Raw genomic sequence first — 17,601 nt, 5'->3', positions numbered from 1 at the left:
CGCGCACTGAGCGCATTGTGCGCTGAAAAATCTACTCAATAAACAATTAGTTAAAACATTACACATAAGGATACTGAGAAATAGAAACAGTTGTTTCAATAATTTACCGTTACTAAAGCAATTGAAAGCTCTGGGATGAAAAGGCTTACCGACGTACTTGGTAAAGCTAGGGACACCTCTCCATGACCCGATGCTGCTGTTGTCCAGATGCAACTGAGAGAAGACTGCCCATTCTGAAGGAACTTTAAGACTCGCCTTCTCCAACAGGGACGATATAAAATGCGAGCTTTTAAATTGGTTTCCTCTCTCTCTTCCACGTGATATTTTATAATTGAGCGCTTTCTCTCCAGTTTGATGTCAACTTGGCATGGCGGCTTTTTTGTCTGAGCTCAAGTTCCCATAAACTTACACACCTACTTCTGACTGTAAAGTGGTATTAGGAGTAATCCACGTGGAGTCAAACACAATGGAAGACTCAGCTCTTCAATACATCAAATATGTTGCTCAGAAAACTTAAACTTGGTTAAACGTGTTTATTTGACAAAGAAGTTTTGCACGTCAAGACCAATGTAAGAAGAAAGATCAGCTATTTTAGTGTTTTGGTGCTTGCATTTAACATTGTAAAAGAGATATGGGATCACTTTACCTTCAGCTTCCTGCAGCACTTGAATCTAACATAGAACAAAAGTTTTTAATGTTTTGATTTGGACTTTATCTGTTTCTTCTCTCCACTAAACAGATTGAATTACAGTTTTCTAAGAAGCCGTAAAAGCATTGTGTTCCATGTGTAATTCAATTCTGCAGCAGCTTTTGCCAGGGGCAATGATTTCTATTAGATATGGTTGATCAGTTCATCCCATTAAAGTCAATGAATGTCCTCTTTGCTCTCCAGTGCTTGTTTTATAAAACCCTAATAGGGCTGGTTTTGGGCATTTTATTTGTGAAGATTGAATAACTGCGGTGATGGTAAAGCAAAGGACCAGGTAACAAGGAAGGATAATGTGTTATTACTGTTGTTTTCTCCTGAATTACTTCTATTCTTTTGCATTATCAGGTATATTTGAATATGGAAAGACTTACTAAACGGTTTGTGTCGTGTTAGTATCATGATTGTGTATGGTGGGGAGTGCTTCTTTTCTGAGTAGGTAGTTGTGTTTTGTTGTACATTCAACAAGTGGGCTACTTCAACTTAAGGTGAGGTACAGTAGCATATACCAGTTAATGGAGCATATTACAGAGCAGGTTACATATTGAGAATGGAAACTTACAAGTAGGAACTGGACTCATAAATTACATCACCCATGATCATGTTGGATCCCTCACTCAATTCTTGAGACCTCCCTTTCCTCTCTTTCTTAACGTTCGTGGCTCTCCTGTATCGACCTTATGAGAAGCTAATGAAAGAAGACGCAGCCTCTCTGCAGCCCTAATATGGCCCTCTGGATTTAACCTGAGCATTTGGTTGAGGTCATCTCAGCAAAGATCTGTCTTTTCGCCTTGTCTGTAAAGGTGCACAAACATGCACTGCTACTTCTTTACATTGCCGTACGCACATTTGCACACACTACATCACGACGATAGCAGTTTCAGTCCCTGTAATGGCTTCATTATAAAAAGTGGCTCAGCTTCACAGTGCAAATCAGAATGGTTTACAACACAACTTTGACTTGCTAGATTCCTCTTTAAATTTGTGAGCCAGGGTTTTAAATCTGGAAAATGATCATTGATACTCTGACTTTAAGGACTGTTGTCCACACAAGTGTTATTTCTTATTGTTGTCATTCATCAGACTTATAGTAGCACCATTACTACATGGCAAACAGGTCATGGAATTAGCACAGAGTGAGTTTTGTTTTGTTCTGCACCCCATTAAAGCTCTCTGGTTTAAATCTCTCCAGGCAGGAGTGTCATTAAGCTTCTCCCTTTGGGCTTTACTGCAAAGGTGTAAGTAGCTCAGCAATGTTAAGTTGTTTTCTCTACATGACATATACATTCAGTGTGAAAAATAGCAGAGGCCCATTTTTCTCAGCCACACACAGCTCATCCGGGAAATGGGGCTAATATTACCAAAAGAAGGCCAGTAAAGTGAGCTCCTTTGCTCCAGCCAGCATCTACACTCAAAAACACTTATGTAGGAATGTGGTGCCATTGTCCTGCGAATGTTTAAAATAACAATTAGGGTCTTTTTAAGCTGTCTCCATCGTCTATATATCAAAGAGTTTTATCTTCAAATCCTTTCAATCGCCAAGCAACTGGTGAATGAAGAACACAATAGGGGGTCAAGGTCAGTTTGAATAGTGGGTAGTAATTAGGGTGTACAAAAAGGGAGGCCTGACAGCATGAGGATTGGCTTGATTGCTGTTTGAACTGAGTGCCTGAAAAAAGAGGGTGTGCGTGATCGTCAAAGAAAAATTCAGATTAAAGTCAGACTATATGTACAGTACAACAATAGGAGACAAATTTGAGTTTCCATACCCTCATTTCTACTTTTGTTATGGAACTGTTGCATCAGGCAGTGGTGAGCAGTCATTCAATGTAACACACCATAGTTTTCCTCACTTGATTCCCAGAAGTAAAATGAGAAACTTTAGTTACAGTGATTGAATATGTTTTTTTGTCCTTGTCTCGTGAAGTGTATAGTGATGAGTTTGAGCTTGTTTGGAAACTATAAACACCTTCACACCTTATTTGGCCAGTCTCGCTGACAAATAAAAGACAACTGTCTTTTCCACAACCTCATGTTGACCCATTCTCCAGAATTATACAGGAAAAGTTGTTGCCCGTCATCCAAAAATCCATCTGGAAAAGAATCAAACGCAGCGATGTGAAACACCAAAAACAGAGAGCGAGGAAACAAACCCGGGCTGCAGATTCTGGTGCAGATACCGGCGCTGATCGACTGATGTTTCATACGGTTCCTTAAACCTTGCCCTCACCAGGACCTGCACTGTTTCTATAAACCATCACACAGGAAATGAGAAACAATCACTTTCCTGATAGAATAATAGGAGAGAGAAAATCAACAAGGTGTCATCTGGTGTGATAAGGAAACGTAACAATGAGGTCTGGAGGAACTCCCCGAAGAGCAGAAAGAGACGGGCTTCTAGGTTCAAGCCCACATGACTCAAGGGTGGTGCAAAATGTGGGTGTGTGCCGGTGAAGGTTTGAATAATAATACAAACCTCTAAAAACCCACACCATTTTAGTGTGCATAGAATTAAACACCTCTCAAAATTAAATGCTTTCTTTGCACAGAGCAACTGGATTAAAGCTATATCAGCTCTGAGATCGATCAAATTATAAATTTAATCTTTACAAACGTATGTCATGCTGCCAAGCATTGTTATTTTTAATGTAAATTATTCTCGACATCCCCACACTGATCAAATACCCATTATGGCATGCTGAATTAAAAGTAAATATACATATAGAATAATGAACAAAACATTTACAATATTTCCATAGCATGATTGATGCAGCCATGGCTCAGATCTTACAGCCTTTACATTCAATGCATTATTTCAGACGTGTGAGCTAAAGGAGTGCAGGCCCTTTACTGTACTTAATGTTTCTTTGCTATACTTAGAAGTTCTATCCAGCAATGTTCTGTCCTTCTCTAACCTGCAAGCTAATGTTTCAAGGATATTGTGCTGCCTTTTTGAAACCATATATTCATGTTAGTCACGCAGAACAAAGGAGGGGTCACAGGAGTGTATATACACACACCCAGGTATCCTGTTGTTATAGACAGGAAAGTCGATTATATAAGACCACCGAGTTAAAATAACTTTTATTTCTTCCTCTTCCGTAACTTTCCCAAAACATCTTTGCACTAAAGAAGCTCAATCTCTTTTCACTTTTAAAAGAATCAGTTTAATTACTGTACTGACAGTGAATCAGTATGTTCTGTTGTATTTTTGTAGCCACACAGGTAAAACTTTGACTTGGATTTGTCTATATGCAGTATACTGTATTTGTAGACAGGCTTCAAATTGGGGTAAAGGTCTGACTATGAGGTGTCCCTCCTGGCTAATTTCTCGTGAATGTTGTCTTTGTTACACAACCCCAACAACATAAATGTTTCCATAGATATATTGTTATATTTACATATATATTGTATGGCGGTATTTATTTATGTGCAGTGGTTAGCGCCGCCGCCTCACATGAAGAAGGTTCTGGGTTTGAACCTGCTGGCCGAGCGCTGCCTTTCTGCGTGGAGTTTGCCTACTCCTGCTGGGCCTGCGTGAGTGCTTCGGCTTCCTCCCACAGTCCAAAGGCATGCGTGTTAGGTTAATTAGTTATTCTGAATTGGCTATAAGTGTGCATGTGAACATGAATAAATCTCTGTCTTTCTGTGTTGGCCTTGTGATAGACCAGTGACCTGTCTAAAATGTGTGCTTTACCCCAGTAGTCTTTCCGTAAGTATTGTTTGCCATGGTCAACACTTACGGCCCTGTACCCCAGGACACAACATTTCCCGTTTTGGTCATAAAAATGCACAGCCTCGAGTGGTCACTAATATTTTTGCATGGTTGTCCCACCTTTTCTCCTTTTAGCAAGATACCAGACCCGTTGAATTTTCACACCATCACAAATTTTCATCTTTGACAACAAAATGGCTTTTTTAGGACCTCTCTTGGGCCTGGGGAATATTAAAATGTAGAACATTTTCCTCAGACAAACATGGTCAGCTGGATGAAGTCGCATATGAAATAATAACTAGCCCTCTGGCCTGTCTGTTAAATAATTGCACTTAGTGAAGTCGGCTAATGTTAAAGTTCTTCCAAAACCTCTTGCGACTGTTGAGCAAACTACATAACAATTGAATAGCTTTATAAAATTCAGAGAAATTAGAATTTTGTTGACATTTACTACACAGGAAACATGTTGGCTCATCTTTCTTGTTTTTCGCTGAAATATGCATACATGTTACATTAAGTGTTGGGACTGGGCGTGCTCACTGTAAATCTAAGGGGGAAGAATCTCATGTTTGGGACAAGGAAAACTTGGAAAATAAGACGGCTGCTTGATGTTTCTTCATAAAATCGTAACATTAATGAGGAAAATTGTGTGGTCTCGTTGCTCTTAGACAAAGTCTGGGTCCCCCCAGGCCCTGTCAATGGGAACCCTATTTGTAGCATAGTGATATAAGATGTAAAAATTAGAATATATTAAGGAAGTTGTTAGAATACATTGCACTGTATACAGAGCCTGTCATCACAAATTGATCCGCAAAGTTTGAGAAACAAACGGCACGACTGCATCTCGATTTCCTGAGTGGTACTCAGCCAGGAGTCGTCCTGATTTGGCCTCGCAAAGCTGGACTATACCTGGTTAAATTGAAGCCCATAGTTATGTCACATCAATTTAACAGCGAGGCCTGTCAGTTGTGACCTTTCCTTCCAGCCTGGCACAGTGAGTACCTCGTCCGTATGAGGCCTGTGTCCAGCTTGCCTCCACAAACAGAAGCTGCTCACTCACTCAGGTCCTGAGGAGACCAAATCAGATTACCAGCACGTATCTCCCACAATCTACTGTGACAGGATCGCCCCCCAGGCAGGGATGAAATGGATACAGCAATATACAACAGCCATCCAGGGGAAAGCTGGAAGAGGATGGAGGGGTGTGGAGGCACAGAGGAGAGCAGGGGCTGTGGGTAGAGACGGAGTCACACTGTTGTAAGCGTGGCAACAATGTGATTTAATTGATTCCATGCCATCTCATCAATTTTGATTAAAACGAAATGAGCCTCTGTACGTTTGAAAAGGTTAAAACAAATTGAAAGTGGAAATCACAGCTGGTAATCACAGTTTGTCTAACAGCGGGCTTTTAATGAAGAGACCCGCTCTCCATCATTCATTTCAGCCTCCTCTGCGTACCGAGTGAGACGGCATCTCCTGTGTGTCCCTGTATGTGCGTGAGCACAGTTAGCCATGTTGTATTTAGAGCAGCATACAGTATATTAGCTCCATATTAACACCATATCCTCTCCTGAGAGCAGTTGAATACACAGCTCAATGAAAAAGGACTCATGGTTACATCACAAGTAAAAGTAAAACCCATGTTTTGACCTAGAAGCAGATAGATACACAATTTGTTATGAAAGGAAGGGTCCTCTTATTCCCCAAGTCTTGAACACCCATTTATTAATTTAATGAGAAATTGTTTCTTTCACACACACAAAAGCTCTATCTGATAATCTCACTCCCATCTAACAGGGAGAACAGGTAGGGTCATAGAAAGGCCAAGTGGAGAAATGGACCACACACAACTAATTGGGCCATTACAGCGCATAAGTCCTGGATAATGACTTTTTGAAAGATATTGCTAAGATTTTCTGCAACAGACAGATTTCTTCAGCTGTTTGTGTTTAAGAAGAAGGTTTAATCTTATGTCCTGCTGGTGTCAAAGTATATGGACGATAAGAGCAATCTTTTATTACTCCTTACTTTCTGTCGTAATATTTGCGTCCTGTAACATTTCCTGTGGCTTCAATGTTTTCTTTGCACAAATAAGGCTCCAGTTCAAAGTATTTTAATCTGAGGAGTTATAGTAAGAGTTGCCAGAAAAAACAAAACATCCATATACACAGAATACCTACATATAGTCTACTATGATTGTCTATACCTTCCTCATTGCTCCAACATTGGGTGGCATATTACATACATATACACACACTTGTGCATTCTTAATCTAATACATGCCTGACCTTGCATCTTACCTAAACCCTATTGTCTAGAGCCCTAACATTAAAGTAAAGAACTGGCTAAATTTACAAATGGTATTAAAACGTCCACAGGTAAAACACACAGAACTGTAATAGGTAACTACTGGCACCTTGTGGTTGTTTTAGAGAACCAGTGGTACAGCCGTATTCTTTTCATTTCACTTAGTATGCCTCATTATACCCAAAGTCTCCTCAGTGATTAATATAAAAACAGAGCAGGAAAAAGTGTTGTATTCTTCTTTTATTTCAAAAAGCAAACTTTGCAGTGTTAACAACAAAGAAAAATAAATCACATAATTGCAATACACCCTGCTAAATAAATAACAATGCCTCTAGTTAAGCTGAAAGCATACCCCGCTGGAATATGCTGTTGTGGAGAAGCTCTGTTGCCTTTTTGCTCACAAATTGCCCTATTTTCAGTGGTTGATTTGCTTTAGTAAATTTAAAGCAGCGCAGACACGCTGCTGTCTCAGCAACAACGATCTTCAGTAGAAATGCAAATAGATACACATGCAAAGCAAACCTCTGGCTAATTATACAGCCGCCTTACAAGGTCTATGTCCCTGAGCGCTGGAAAAAAGTGTAACGCACAGCATCTATGCTTGTCGTAGACATCGTTTTAATACAGAGTATCTCTGTGTTGGCAGACTGGAAAGATCTTAATAAAGCCTGCAGTACACTAATTATACTGCAACACAAAAGCACAAGGACTCTTTGCTCACATTTAAAAATGTGTTGGTTTGGCAAATTTTCCACTCATTTACAGAAAAAACACAAAGGATAAGGTACGGGAAGCTGTGTTCATTTCAGACCAGGAAAGAGTAAACTCAGGTTACACAGAAACAGCTGAAAACATGACGATCTGAAGACAATATCCAAGTATATCGTAAAATGTTGTCTCTAATATTAGAGCTCTAAAGGTTGCAGGGTTCAGACAGTTAATTAAAACACTGATGAGCGTTCTGACATATTTTCACCTATTTGTTTTTTTTTTGTTTTTTTTCTAAGGGACAAATACCCACACATAAATCTTTACATATGTAAAAAGTCCCAAAACACATTCTTTGTGCAATGACTTGGGAATGTTGATCTTTAAATTCTCTATAAGGCACTAAAAGTTAAAATAGAATCACTCTAAAACCATCGATAAAACTCCAAGCGCCAGACTGGATATGGCTCTGCTCTGGCGATGACTTGAACTTGCTAACTACACAGCAACAACTTGGCAGATGACAACCTTTTGTTTTTCATCTCAGTGCAGTCAAGCAAAGTTCTCGGTCATCTGCAGTCTCAGTCATCTTTTTTGTCAGAGGTGCCGTCTTCCTGGTTTTCCCCTGCGCTGATCTGACCGGTCAATTGCAATTCCCCCGGCCTCGCCTCCTGGATAGCTTGGTACCTCTGAAGCTCCAGGTAAGAGGTGAAGAGCTTTGCGTACTCCGGATGGGTCGTGGCAAAGCCTTGAAATTCACCTGAAGAGTCACAGGCACAGAGAAAAACATCAGGATACAGTTCAGTTTGGGGAATAAGAAGTGAAAGCAAGATGAATGAAATTCCCATTCCACAATGTGCAGGTGGACATACAACAGGAATCTAAAAGACTAAAATTTAGCCTTTGTTTTAAAGGCATAATCTCCTTACTGAAGGTGATGAAACCAGAGGCATCAGCGTCAATCTCCTTGAAGAGCTTGGCCACGTTTAGATCTGACACACCCAGAGCACAGCGCAGCAGAGTGGTGAACTCTTCCCGGGTGATTTTCTCATCCTCATCTGTGTCAAACAGCTTCAGAGAGAGGACAGCAAGTGAGAAATTAATACAAGTATGAAAATGGGTAGGCAGGTGAGAAAATATTACATCAAACTGGGGAAATTATTTTTTTAAAGAAATACTTGGACAGAAAAAAAAAGCCTTTTAGATGCATCACATAAATGCAAGAACTGTTTGTCCAAAACTACATCTGACCTTATGGCCAGCAAAATGACTCCATGCTTCTCACAACAGACACACATTGTTAACTTGACATTATCCAAACCTCTCTGAATGCTGCCTCTGTTCTTCCTGCAGTACTGCTGCCACTGACTGTTGTGCACAGACAGTCATAGCCAGGTTGAGTGGTTTAGAAGTACTTTTTTTGGCATTCTACTTATTATTATTATTATTATTATCATATTAATAATTACTCTTACTCATATTTCATTTAAAAAGTAAACACTGCAGATATTCACACAATATTTGTCACAGGTTCTAGTTCTAATACTACAATGAAAGCTGACTAAAGATAGTGATGAAATCCTGGATCCATGATGATATCGGCAGAATATATGCAATGCAATATATTCAGCATAATGTGTGCAAGAAATAACAGTGTGGGATATATGTCTTGCAATCTGTTTCTACAAGAAGTCCTAAAAAGTGCTGGTTTGGGTGAGCTACTAAAGTGGAGACCAATACATTTCTGTTTATTTGTATACAGTTGACACTAAAATAGGTTTCTGCATAGTATTCGGCTCCGAGTAAGAGAACATCAGTGTCACAGTGTTGTTTATTACCGTCTTACCTGGAAAGCCATCTGTAGAACATCTTCGGTGTTAGCAGGCCGACACAGGATGGTCACACCGATGACGTACTCTCTAAAGTCAATGGTGCCATCTCCGTTCTAGACAGGGTCAAAAACACAGCAATAAAAATATGTGTCACTTAATGCACAGATTATTATGAATGATAGCAGTTTATTTTTTATGGTGCAAGCTGATGTTGAATGCTGATAATCTTTGCATTATTGTTATCTTGGATTCATGTCAGTAATACAGTGTCATTTCATTTCTTGACTACCACTATAGCTTTTTGACAGACTTCATGTGATATAAAATTTATATGATATAAAAAAAATATTACTTTATTATTTTAAATGGGTATTCTTAGCAATATTTTTTTGTAACTAGTGGCGTGTTGTAAAACAAGAGGAAGTTCAGTATTTTACTGGTCATTCACAGTAGTATTAATCAGTATTCCAAATTGATTAAGTAACCAAATATTTGACGTAAAGGTCTCTTACCCTGTCAAACAGTGCAAACAGCTCCTGCAGGACTGGGTTGACAGGAAGCTTCAGGAATGTGGCAAACTCCTCAATGGTTATGCGCCCTCCTTTACAGGAGCTGGCCATGGCTGCGAAACCTTCCAGCTCCTTCCTCAGATTGTCCCACTTCAGACTAAGGGAGCAGGTGTATGCCACAATCAACAACAACAACAAATGTTCTAGCTCTGTCAGTGTTAACTTCCCTGCTTTGTTATGCCTTAAAGTGCATTAAAGTGAGATGTTCTTACTTGAGTTTGCGACTAATTTTGGTGAACTCCACCAGGCCAGCCTCCATCGGAAGTGTTAGCTCCCCAGCTGAGATCATCAGGCGGCAGTCTTCATATGTGTGGTCTGTCACTGGAACTCCCAAAGCACTGAAAGCAAAGGGTTTGCATATATAGTGGTCAGTGAAGAGCGAGAAGGAGCAGGCCAGGAAGACATGCAAAGATCAGAGCGACCAGTGCAATGCAGGAACCAAACCTAATGCACGCTAATGTAGAACTGACAGAAAAAAATGCACAACTGATTCAATTTAAACAGTTGCCATCATATTAAACTGCACAATATCCACCCCTTATATCTTATTACATTTTCTTATCAACTTACATGCACCCAATACGTGTTTAACATTGTTGTTATTACTTGGATAAACATATGCTTTTGCTTTTCTACTGCACTTTATGAACTCGAGCAATTCACAGGGGAATGTGCACTGTAAATGCATCTAAAAAACACCTTTCAACAACAAGGCAACCCCGACGTGCTTCACATAACAGGACCTAACAGGCATTAGACCACTCAACACCTACTGAGCCATAGTTTCTCGCACTCTGCTGGCAAAAAGAGGCGGGCTTTTCTTCTCCTCCTCTGTGGGAATATACGGCGGCAGGAACTGGAAACAGAACAAACAGATAAAAAAGGTCACAAGGAAGGTCAAACTGAAAGTAAAACGCCTAAACCTCTGCATGGAAGCCAAATCCCCTCCTGCAGAAAACACGCCTCAGCCTGAGTAAAGCATAAGTCAACAACATACTACCAGAAAAACTGCCCAAATAATGCCACCAAATTAAGTTTCTTTACGTCTAAAGTTTTCATTAAATTAATATTGTGCAATATAATGAACAGTTCATATAAGAACTAAAACTTTATATTACCTGACTACACTATATTAGGAAGCACATCAAGTGAATGCGAATGCGTGTTACCTCTATCTCTACTGTGGTGTAGAGCTGGCACAGTGTTAGAAGCAGCAGCGTCCTCCTGCACATAACACAAGTAGGGCAGTCTGTTTTTTCATTCATTCATTCATTCATTAATGTCAAAATGTGCTATAAGCTAGTAATGCTACTGTTGTTGTGTTATAATAGTGTTAACTGTTTAAAAAAAAAAAGTACGCTGAGACTGCTTTCATAAAACATGCAGACTATCGGAGAAACATCAAAAATAACTCAACAGGCACAACTGTATGAAGCTCACTCACGAACTGAAACCCTGCCAAGTCCACGTCACTGTATCCTGGAGAAAAAGAAGAGGGAGCAATGCACAGATTCATAAAACATTAACACCAGGATAGGATGGTTTATACATTAGATAGAAGCTGAGCTTCTAATGTTGCCATCGCTCAGCCTTTGTGACAGCTTAACTCAAGAACTGAAATAAGGCAAATATACGAAGATAAAAACCTACACTCAAAAGCTGTTCAGGTTTGGTACCCTGACAATCCAATGCATTTGCCTCAGATGGAAGTAAACTATTAGCTGGTTGAGTGTGTATCTGCCTCTTTATATCTTCTGCGCAAACAAGCAAGTACACTGTGGCATCTACTTTATGGCTCTCAAAATGTGAGGAAAAATATATTTAAGCTGTTTTACAATCGCAGACAGTCACCATTGTGTTGGGATATTTCATAAGCACAGGCTGCACAGGGACCCCGGGGATAAAGGCACCTAGAGGTGGGTGGGAAACAGGCATTATGAACAAAAATAAATAATATATATGTATATATATATATTTTGAATCTGTGGCTACAAATGCATGAAAGCTAAATAGCTGCAAGACTATGACTTGAACTATACTGACCATCCCCTTATTCCCACTGTACTGAGTTGCCAACCAGTTAATGCACAAACCACATAATGAATGAATGAAGCAAGGCAGCATTGAGTGATGTGTGGCCTTGTCTGCTCAGTGGATTCGATTTATGCGAAGAGCAAATGATAGATGTGCTTTAAGCAGCACATGGAACTGTTAAATAGCTGTTTTGTATTTCTGTTTTCTTTTTCAATGTATTTAGCATGTTATGTTGCAAAAGAGAAAAACCTACTCGGATTTAATTACATGAAATATAAATTTGATATCTTACCTTGTTTGAAAGTGATAAGACATGAGCGATTTGTACATGTGCCCTCTGGAAATATCAGAACCTGAGGAACAAACAATCATTACTATATGTTAAAATTATGTGTTCTATCATTTTTGATCAAGTAGGCAATGTTTTGCAGCTGATGCTTATAATATGCTAATGTCAGTCAACAGTGTACACACTTTTTTTTTTCTCAAATGGCGTAAAAACAGAACCGTATTTATACAGCGCGGTCCTCCAAAACTGCCAAAAGAAACTGTGAAGCCACACCAACATCCAGCTTTGCTGCTTGTGAGGTTTCTTATCTGACAAGCTTGTTTTCTCTGAAGCTCTAATTCACCACAGGGGTGTACTACGAAGCGAGATTAGTGGGTGATTGAGGTATGTTGAGACTAAAGACAGTGTTGTCAGTGTCACGAAGGTGGCTAGATCACCATGGTAATTTATGCTGCAAACTTAACCTGATCCAGAGCAGGTTATGCTGGAGACATCAGATCAAAACGTAAGAAAGTACCGCCCACTGACCAATCGGAGAAGATCCAGTGGAGCTCGCTGCACGAAGTAAGACGGTCCTCTGCGGGGGGCAGAGTGTTCAGAGACCGTCATGGCACGATGGAAAGCCTGGGTATGTTCAACTTGCTTCGTAGTACACCCGCTCAAGTTAATATTGAGGCGCTTTTTGCTTGGGGATGTTTGGTTGCTTTGTGACAGACCTGTGGCCAGTGGCCTCCTGATTTGGCTCTGCTGTCAATCTCTTGGATTGTGTTCTTCCTGGAGTCCGGGTCCTTTCTGGACACCAGCACTGGCTGGAGACAGCGCACAAACCCTGCCGAGAGGACAGAACACAAACATCAACACACACACACATGTAGAGGAGGAAAATAGTTAGTTTCCTGTCATATAATTCACTGATTATTTCATGTGCAGGCCTCGATTTATTGCACTGTTTTCTGAGCATTAAATATGGCAGGGCCGTTTGATTAAACAGTCACTTAGTGTGACTGCTTCATGATATTACTGATATCACCATGTGATAGATGTGACAGTTACTAAATGAAACAAGCTCGGTGGCGTCACTACCATCAAAAAGATGGATGGAAAACTTCTTATTCATCAGGTCCATAGCACATGTTTACTCCATGAGGAACATTTGTAAATATTAGTTATGATAACAAGTGTTTATTTGAATGACATCTCCAAAGTATTGAACTGAACCTACTACTGTTCAAGAAGCAAAACATAATGACTTCCCATTACTTACATTACAAGCCCCTCTACAAGTGAACACACTCTCACAAAGGGTGTGAAATTTATTCAGACAGCTGACAGACATAAACTGCATGACAAACAGGTTTCATACTTCACCCTTACACACACACACACACACACACACACACACACACACAGTGGTAGTTTTTAGCACAAGGAAGGTTTCCTCAAACACATATTCTCCTACTTCCCTGTCTTGAAACAAAAATGCAAGTAAAAAGCATCTCACTGCCAAAGATGGGTGTAGCCAGGTTCTCGACACGGGAGACGGTGGAGGGCAGGCCTGCTACAATGCACACAATCCCATCGAAAAAGGTGGAGTGGGGGGCCACAGCCAGGATGGGGGCCTCACTGCTGCTGACCTGCCTCCCCTTCACCACCACTCTGAAGCCCATGCAGAAGTAGTAAGCCCTCCCCAAGGCACCCATCACCCTTCGACACATAAATCTGCAGATGACAAACATGTTTTGGGATTACTGAACTTTAGAGAGAAATTATGTGAAAAGGGAAAATAAATGTATATCTTTGAGCGGTGCTTGATATGAATTAAGTCCGAAATTATTTTATTCTTTCCTCGGATATTTAAATTCGAGTGATCCAGTACTTTTACAGCTTGTTTATTTAGACTGTTAACCACGTCAGTGTTTTAGCAACAGGAAGTGTTGCAACATTTTGTACTTTTTTTTTTTTTTTTAACCCTAAAATTGTAAAGCATGCTCCGCCAGTTACTTCATCAGATTCTGTAGAAAAAGTAGGATGTCGAAAGTGCAGACTGAAACACTGTGACAAAATGATGGAAGCTAATGTGGATCTTTAAAAACCTGTCCAGAGAATACAAACCAATGAATATTTAAAGCTGCATTAGTCCTTCTGCTCAACTGGGCGGGAAGCTTAATGCAGTGTAATGCGGGTTTTGGAGAATAGAAGCTTAAACTTATCAGTTGGTGAAGTTATTATGGCTAACATGTGACCTCCTTCATTATTCAGAGAGCACAGAGCAACATGCTCACTAACAACATATACCGGTCTTCAGACCTCGGTTTGATCGAACAAATGTCGTCTACTTTGCCTTTGCGCCAACTGGAAGCCCACTATACTTTACAGCTTGTGAGCTGAGAGTTGATGAGAGCTGATGGGGCTTTACGCATACTAATACTGCAAACAAAACAACAACCAGTGCCGAGTGGTTGAAAAACATGTAGGTCTGCAAAGTTGGGTGTTGATTCTCAGTACAATGTGTATTGTATGTTTGATATACAATACAAACTGAGCTGAACTGACAATCGATTATAGCTGATTAGCATTAGGCTATGCTTCTCTGGAGTCCAAGAACACATTATTAACCTGTAGTGGCATCAACATAACTTCATTTTATTACAAGTTAAACATTTCTGCACACATTGCTCCACTTTAATTTAGCCAGCTTGCTACTTTTCTGAACGCGGGTCAATATCCATGTTAAAGTGTAGTAAGGTGGCTTGCTAACAGTGTGCTCACATACCAAGGCCATTAAATTTATGCTTTCTGGCTGGTAGGTTGTCCTTTTGGATGAATGTTATTATTCTGTTAACTCTGTTTCATGAACCTCAACAGTGAGTCAGCTGGCAGCGTCTTGATCATTGATTTATCAGACTGAAGGGTGAACAGTGCTCTTTTAGGATTTGGAAAAAAAACAAACCATTTGGGAGTGTACAAGCTTGCAACACCACATATTTGAAGGTATTTATCATGTTTCCTCTTTCTTAATCTTCCTTCATTCCCTCTTACTTAAACACCGCTTCAGGGTTTTTAGGGCGTGGCACAGTTTGTGTACGTATTCAGGGAAGCGCGAAGATCTTCTGTGTGTGGTCAATTGTGATGGGACGATCTGGGCTAAAATCCCTGGCATGTTTGTTTGTTTTGTTGTTGTTGTTTTTTTTGTCCCAGTCCAGGCCTGACTACAAATATTTCACATTAAGGGAACATATTGGATTCAGTGCTCACATTACAAATAACAAGTGCTGCGATATACATCCTGTCCTCTCATAGTGAAATCTGAAGTCTTGAGAACTTTAACCTTCTTGAAAATATCTGAGCCCGTAAACAGCAAAGCGATAAATATGATGGGGGAAGCTTTTTTTCTTGTTCCTGTCAGTCACTCACACCATGTTTGGTCATGATCAGAAGCTGTGGTCTAAGTTCACAAGAAATGTGTGGAAATGTGCTGCAGCAACTATATGCACAGCTAACCCTTTTTAAAATGCGGCCCAGTTTAAATATTACACAACAGACATTACATCTTTTACATGGAATATATCCATTACATGGAAGATTCACGCTAACTACCTTAAAACATTTTTACATACTATATTCACCATCTAAGGATATACATATACTGCCTAACATTTCCACCTCGGGGACGCATTTAATTACTTACATATAATAATATTGATTATATTAAAGTCTAAATATTACTATTTTACATTAGATTATGAAAAACAGGCCTCGAAAGGGACGAATCAAATTTTCAGTTCCCCTTAAACCCTTGCTAACAACACTGACTATTTCCTTTCTGAGAACTGAGGGGAACTGAGCCTGTGGGGCAGATATGATCTCAGAAAGCATGATTTGGCATGCTGCTGCACATTCTTCAAGTCATGCCAGGCACTATTATTTTGAGAATATGCTGCCTCCGTTCTGTTTTCCTGTCCACTTTATGAAGTCAGAAAACACTCTTGCCACTTTGTGCTTTAGTAAAATGCACTGTTTTAGTAGAGCAACGCAATATATGTTTGTTTTTTTTAAATCTCGATGTACTGTATTTCTTCATCAGTAGCTGTGTTTACATGCACTAAACGGGTTCGCAGCAAACTCCTACTTTGTCGGCTTAGGTTAATTAACTTTGTCACAGTGTTTTCAGTCTCTTTGAAAACCTTAAATGTTTGCATGGCGCTGTGGTGGTAGAAAAAAAGGTTACAATCAATGAGGTTTCTCATGTCCTAGCCTGTCCTAGTACGTCTACTCAATTTATTTGAGAAAGAAAATGACATAATGTCCAAGAAAAAAAAAAAGAATGTGCTTGGTAGTTATTAAGATTTTTTAATTATTTCCATTTTCTGAGTGAGTCTGAGTGAATATCCAGTAGGCCATGGCTTTGGATAGCAGTCTGAACTGGAGCCCATGAGGTGTGGGTGGCACTGTGGGAGGTTGTGTTGCAGTGTGGGATGGTGTTTGTATCCATAGTTACCGTCTCCAGCCGGTCATTGGCTCCACAGCTCCTTTCAGTGGATGGTTGAGGGTTATTATGACAGACACTGGCCATGTCACCATCAGAACCAGGGACAGGAGGATGGCACGGATCGGGACCAGGAGGATTCCCAACAGGACACACTGCGTGGAGAAGGGATACATTCATGCAAGCATCAGAAGTTATAGGCCTATACCACACAGGGGAGGATGCTGTCAGCTGCAGCATGGCCGGCGTTAGTCGTTGGAAATAGCAGAACTATGCAGGAGTGTAGAAATTCACCTCACTGGACAGCTTTCTGGAATGCACACAACGGCTCTCATTGTTTGTGCTGCATATAACGAGGCTTTACAAGCCGATTGTCTCAGCCTCGTTGGAGAAGATTATAGGCCCCTGTTACACAGCAGTCTGTGTGTGTAATCTCACACATCTGAAACACTGTGCGCGCCGTGTGTCCAAAGGCGATGACTATCATTCACTAGGCTGCATTTACGCGATCATTGAACTCAAACACCATACTCACTTTAATTATAGCGGCTTTGGTTAGTTTTGTGTCTTGAACAAACGGGTTGATGACCGCAGGCAGGAGCAGGGATTGTTGCCGCGGCAGGGCGAATACTCGCTGCGGCGGCATTGCAGTCCAGTCAACGAAGAGACAGGCAAATGTTGTAGCCGAGGCGCCCTTATGTTATCATGTCACTTCCACAACGGGCGGCTTGCTCTCATTTCTCCCCGCGTGAGACGATGTAGAAACGGCGAGCGAGGACACGGACGCAGCGGCAGCGGCAGCGGAACCGGACGCGCGTTTAAAGCTCCACCTCCAACGTGGTTGCAGCGGGGGTCAAGTCCGATCGGTGGAATTGTGTCGCCTGTCGGCGAATTTGCATCAATTTCTCCATCCTGCGACCCCTCGTTATGGACTGGCTACAAGATATTATTGTGT

General features: G+C 40.6%; 2 protein-coding genes across 4 annotated transcripts in view; both read right to left on the bottom strand.

Annotated features, from left to right (window-relative positions):
- Positions 1–249, bottom strand: part of slc6a2 (solute carrier family 6 member 2) — a 28,330-nt gene extending 28,081 nt beyond the window's left edge. For 2 of the 3 annotated variants that reach the window (XM_069174146.1, XM_069174145.1), the window contains exon 1: positions 150–249. The gene's annotated coding sequence lies outside the window, so the exon portion shown is untranslated. The remainder of the gene's footprint in view (positions 1–149) is intronic. The other variant, XM_069174147.1, reaches the window with a different exon arrangement.
- Positions 250–6,950: 6,701 nt separating this feature from the next.
- Positions 6,951–17,476, bottom strand: lpcat2 (lysophosphatidylcholine acyltransferase 2). Its single transcript, XM_069174012.1, has 14 exons — positions 17,182–17,476; positions 16,659–16,801; positions 13,662–13,879; positions 12,877–12,989; positions 12,164–12,224; positions 11,689–11,747; positions 11,282–11,316; positions 11,007–11,061; positions 10,611–10,693; positions 10,050–10,175; positions 9,781–9,934; positions 9,283–9,381; positions 8,366–8,507; positions 6,951–8,196 (listed from the first exon to the last, which is right to left on the bottom strand). The coding sequence occupies exons 1-14, from the start codon at positions 17,290–17,292 to the stop codon at positions 8,018–8,020; spliced, it is 1,578 nt and encodes a 525-aa protein (XP_069030113.1). The 5' UTR covers positions 17,293–17,476; the 3' UTR covers positions 6,951–8,017.
- Between the last annotated feature and the right edge of the window lie 125 nt (positions 17,477–17,601).

This window comes from Embiotoca jacksoni, unplaced genomic scaffold (assembly GCF_022577435.1).
Source record: "Embiotoca jacksoni isolate LCO1_2020_lvr unplaced genomic scaffold, fEmbJac1.0.p SCAF_6, whole genome shotgun sequence".
Lineage (NCBI taxonomy): Eukaryota > Metazoa > Chordata > Actinopteri > Embiotocidae > Embiotoca > Embiotoca jacksoni.
The sequence above is the reverse complement of the archived record's forward strand: the minus strand, read 5'-3'. Positions and strand labels throughout refer to the sequence as shown.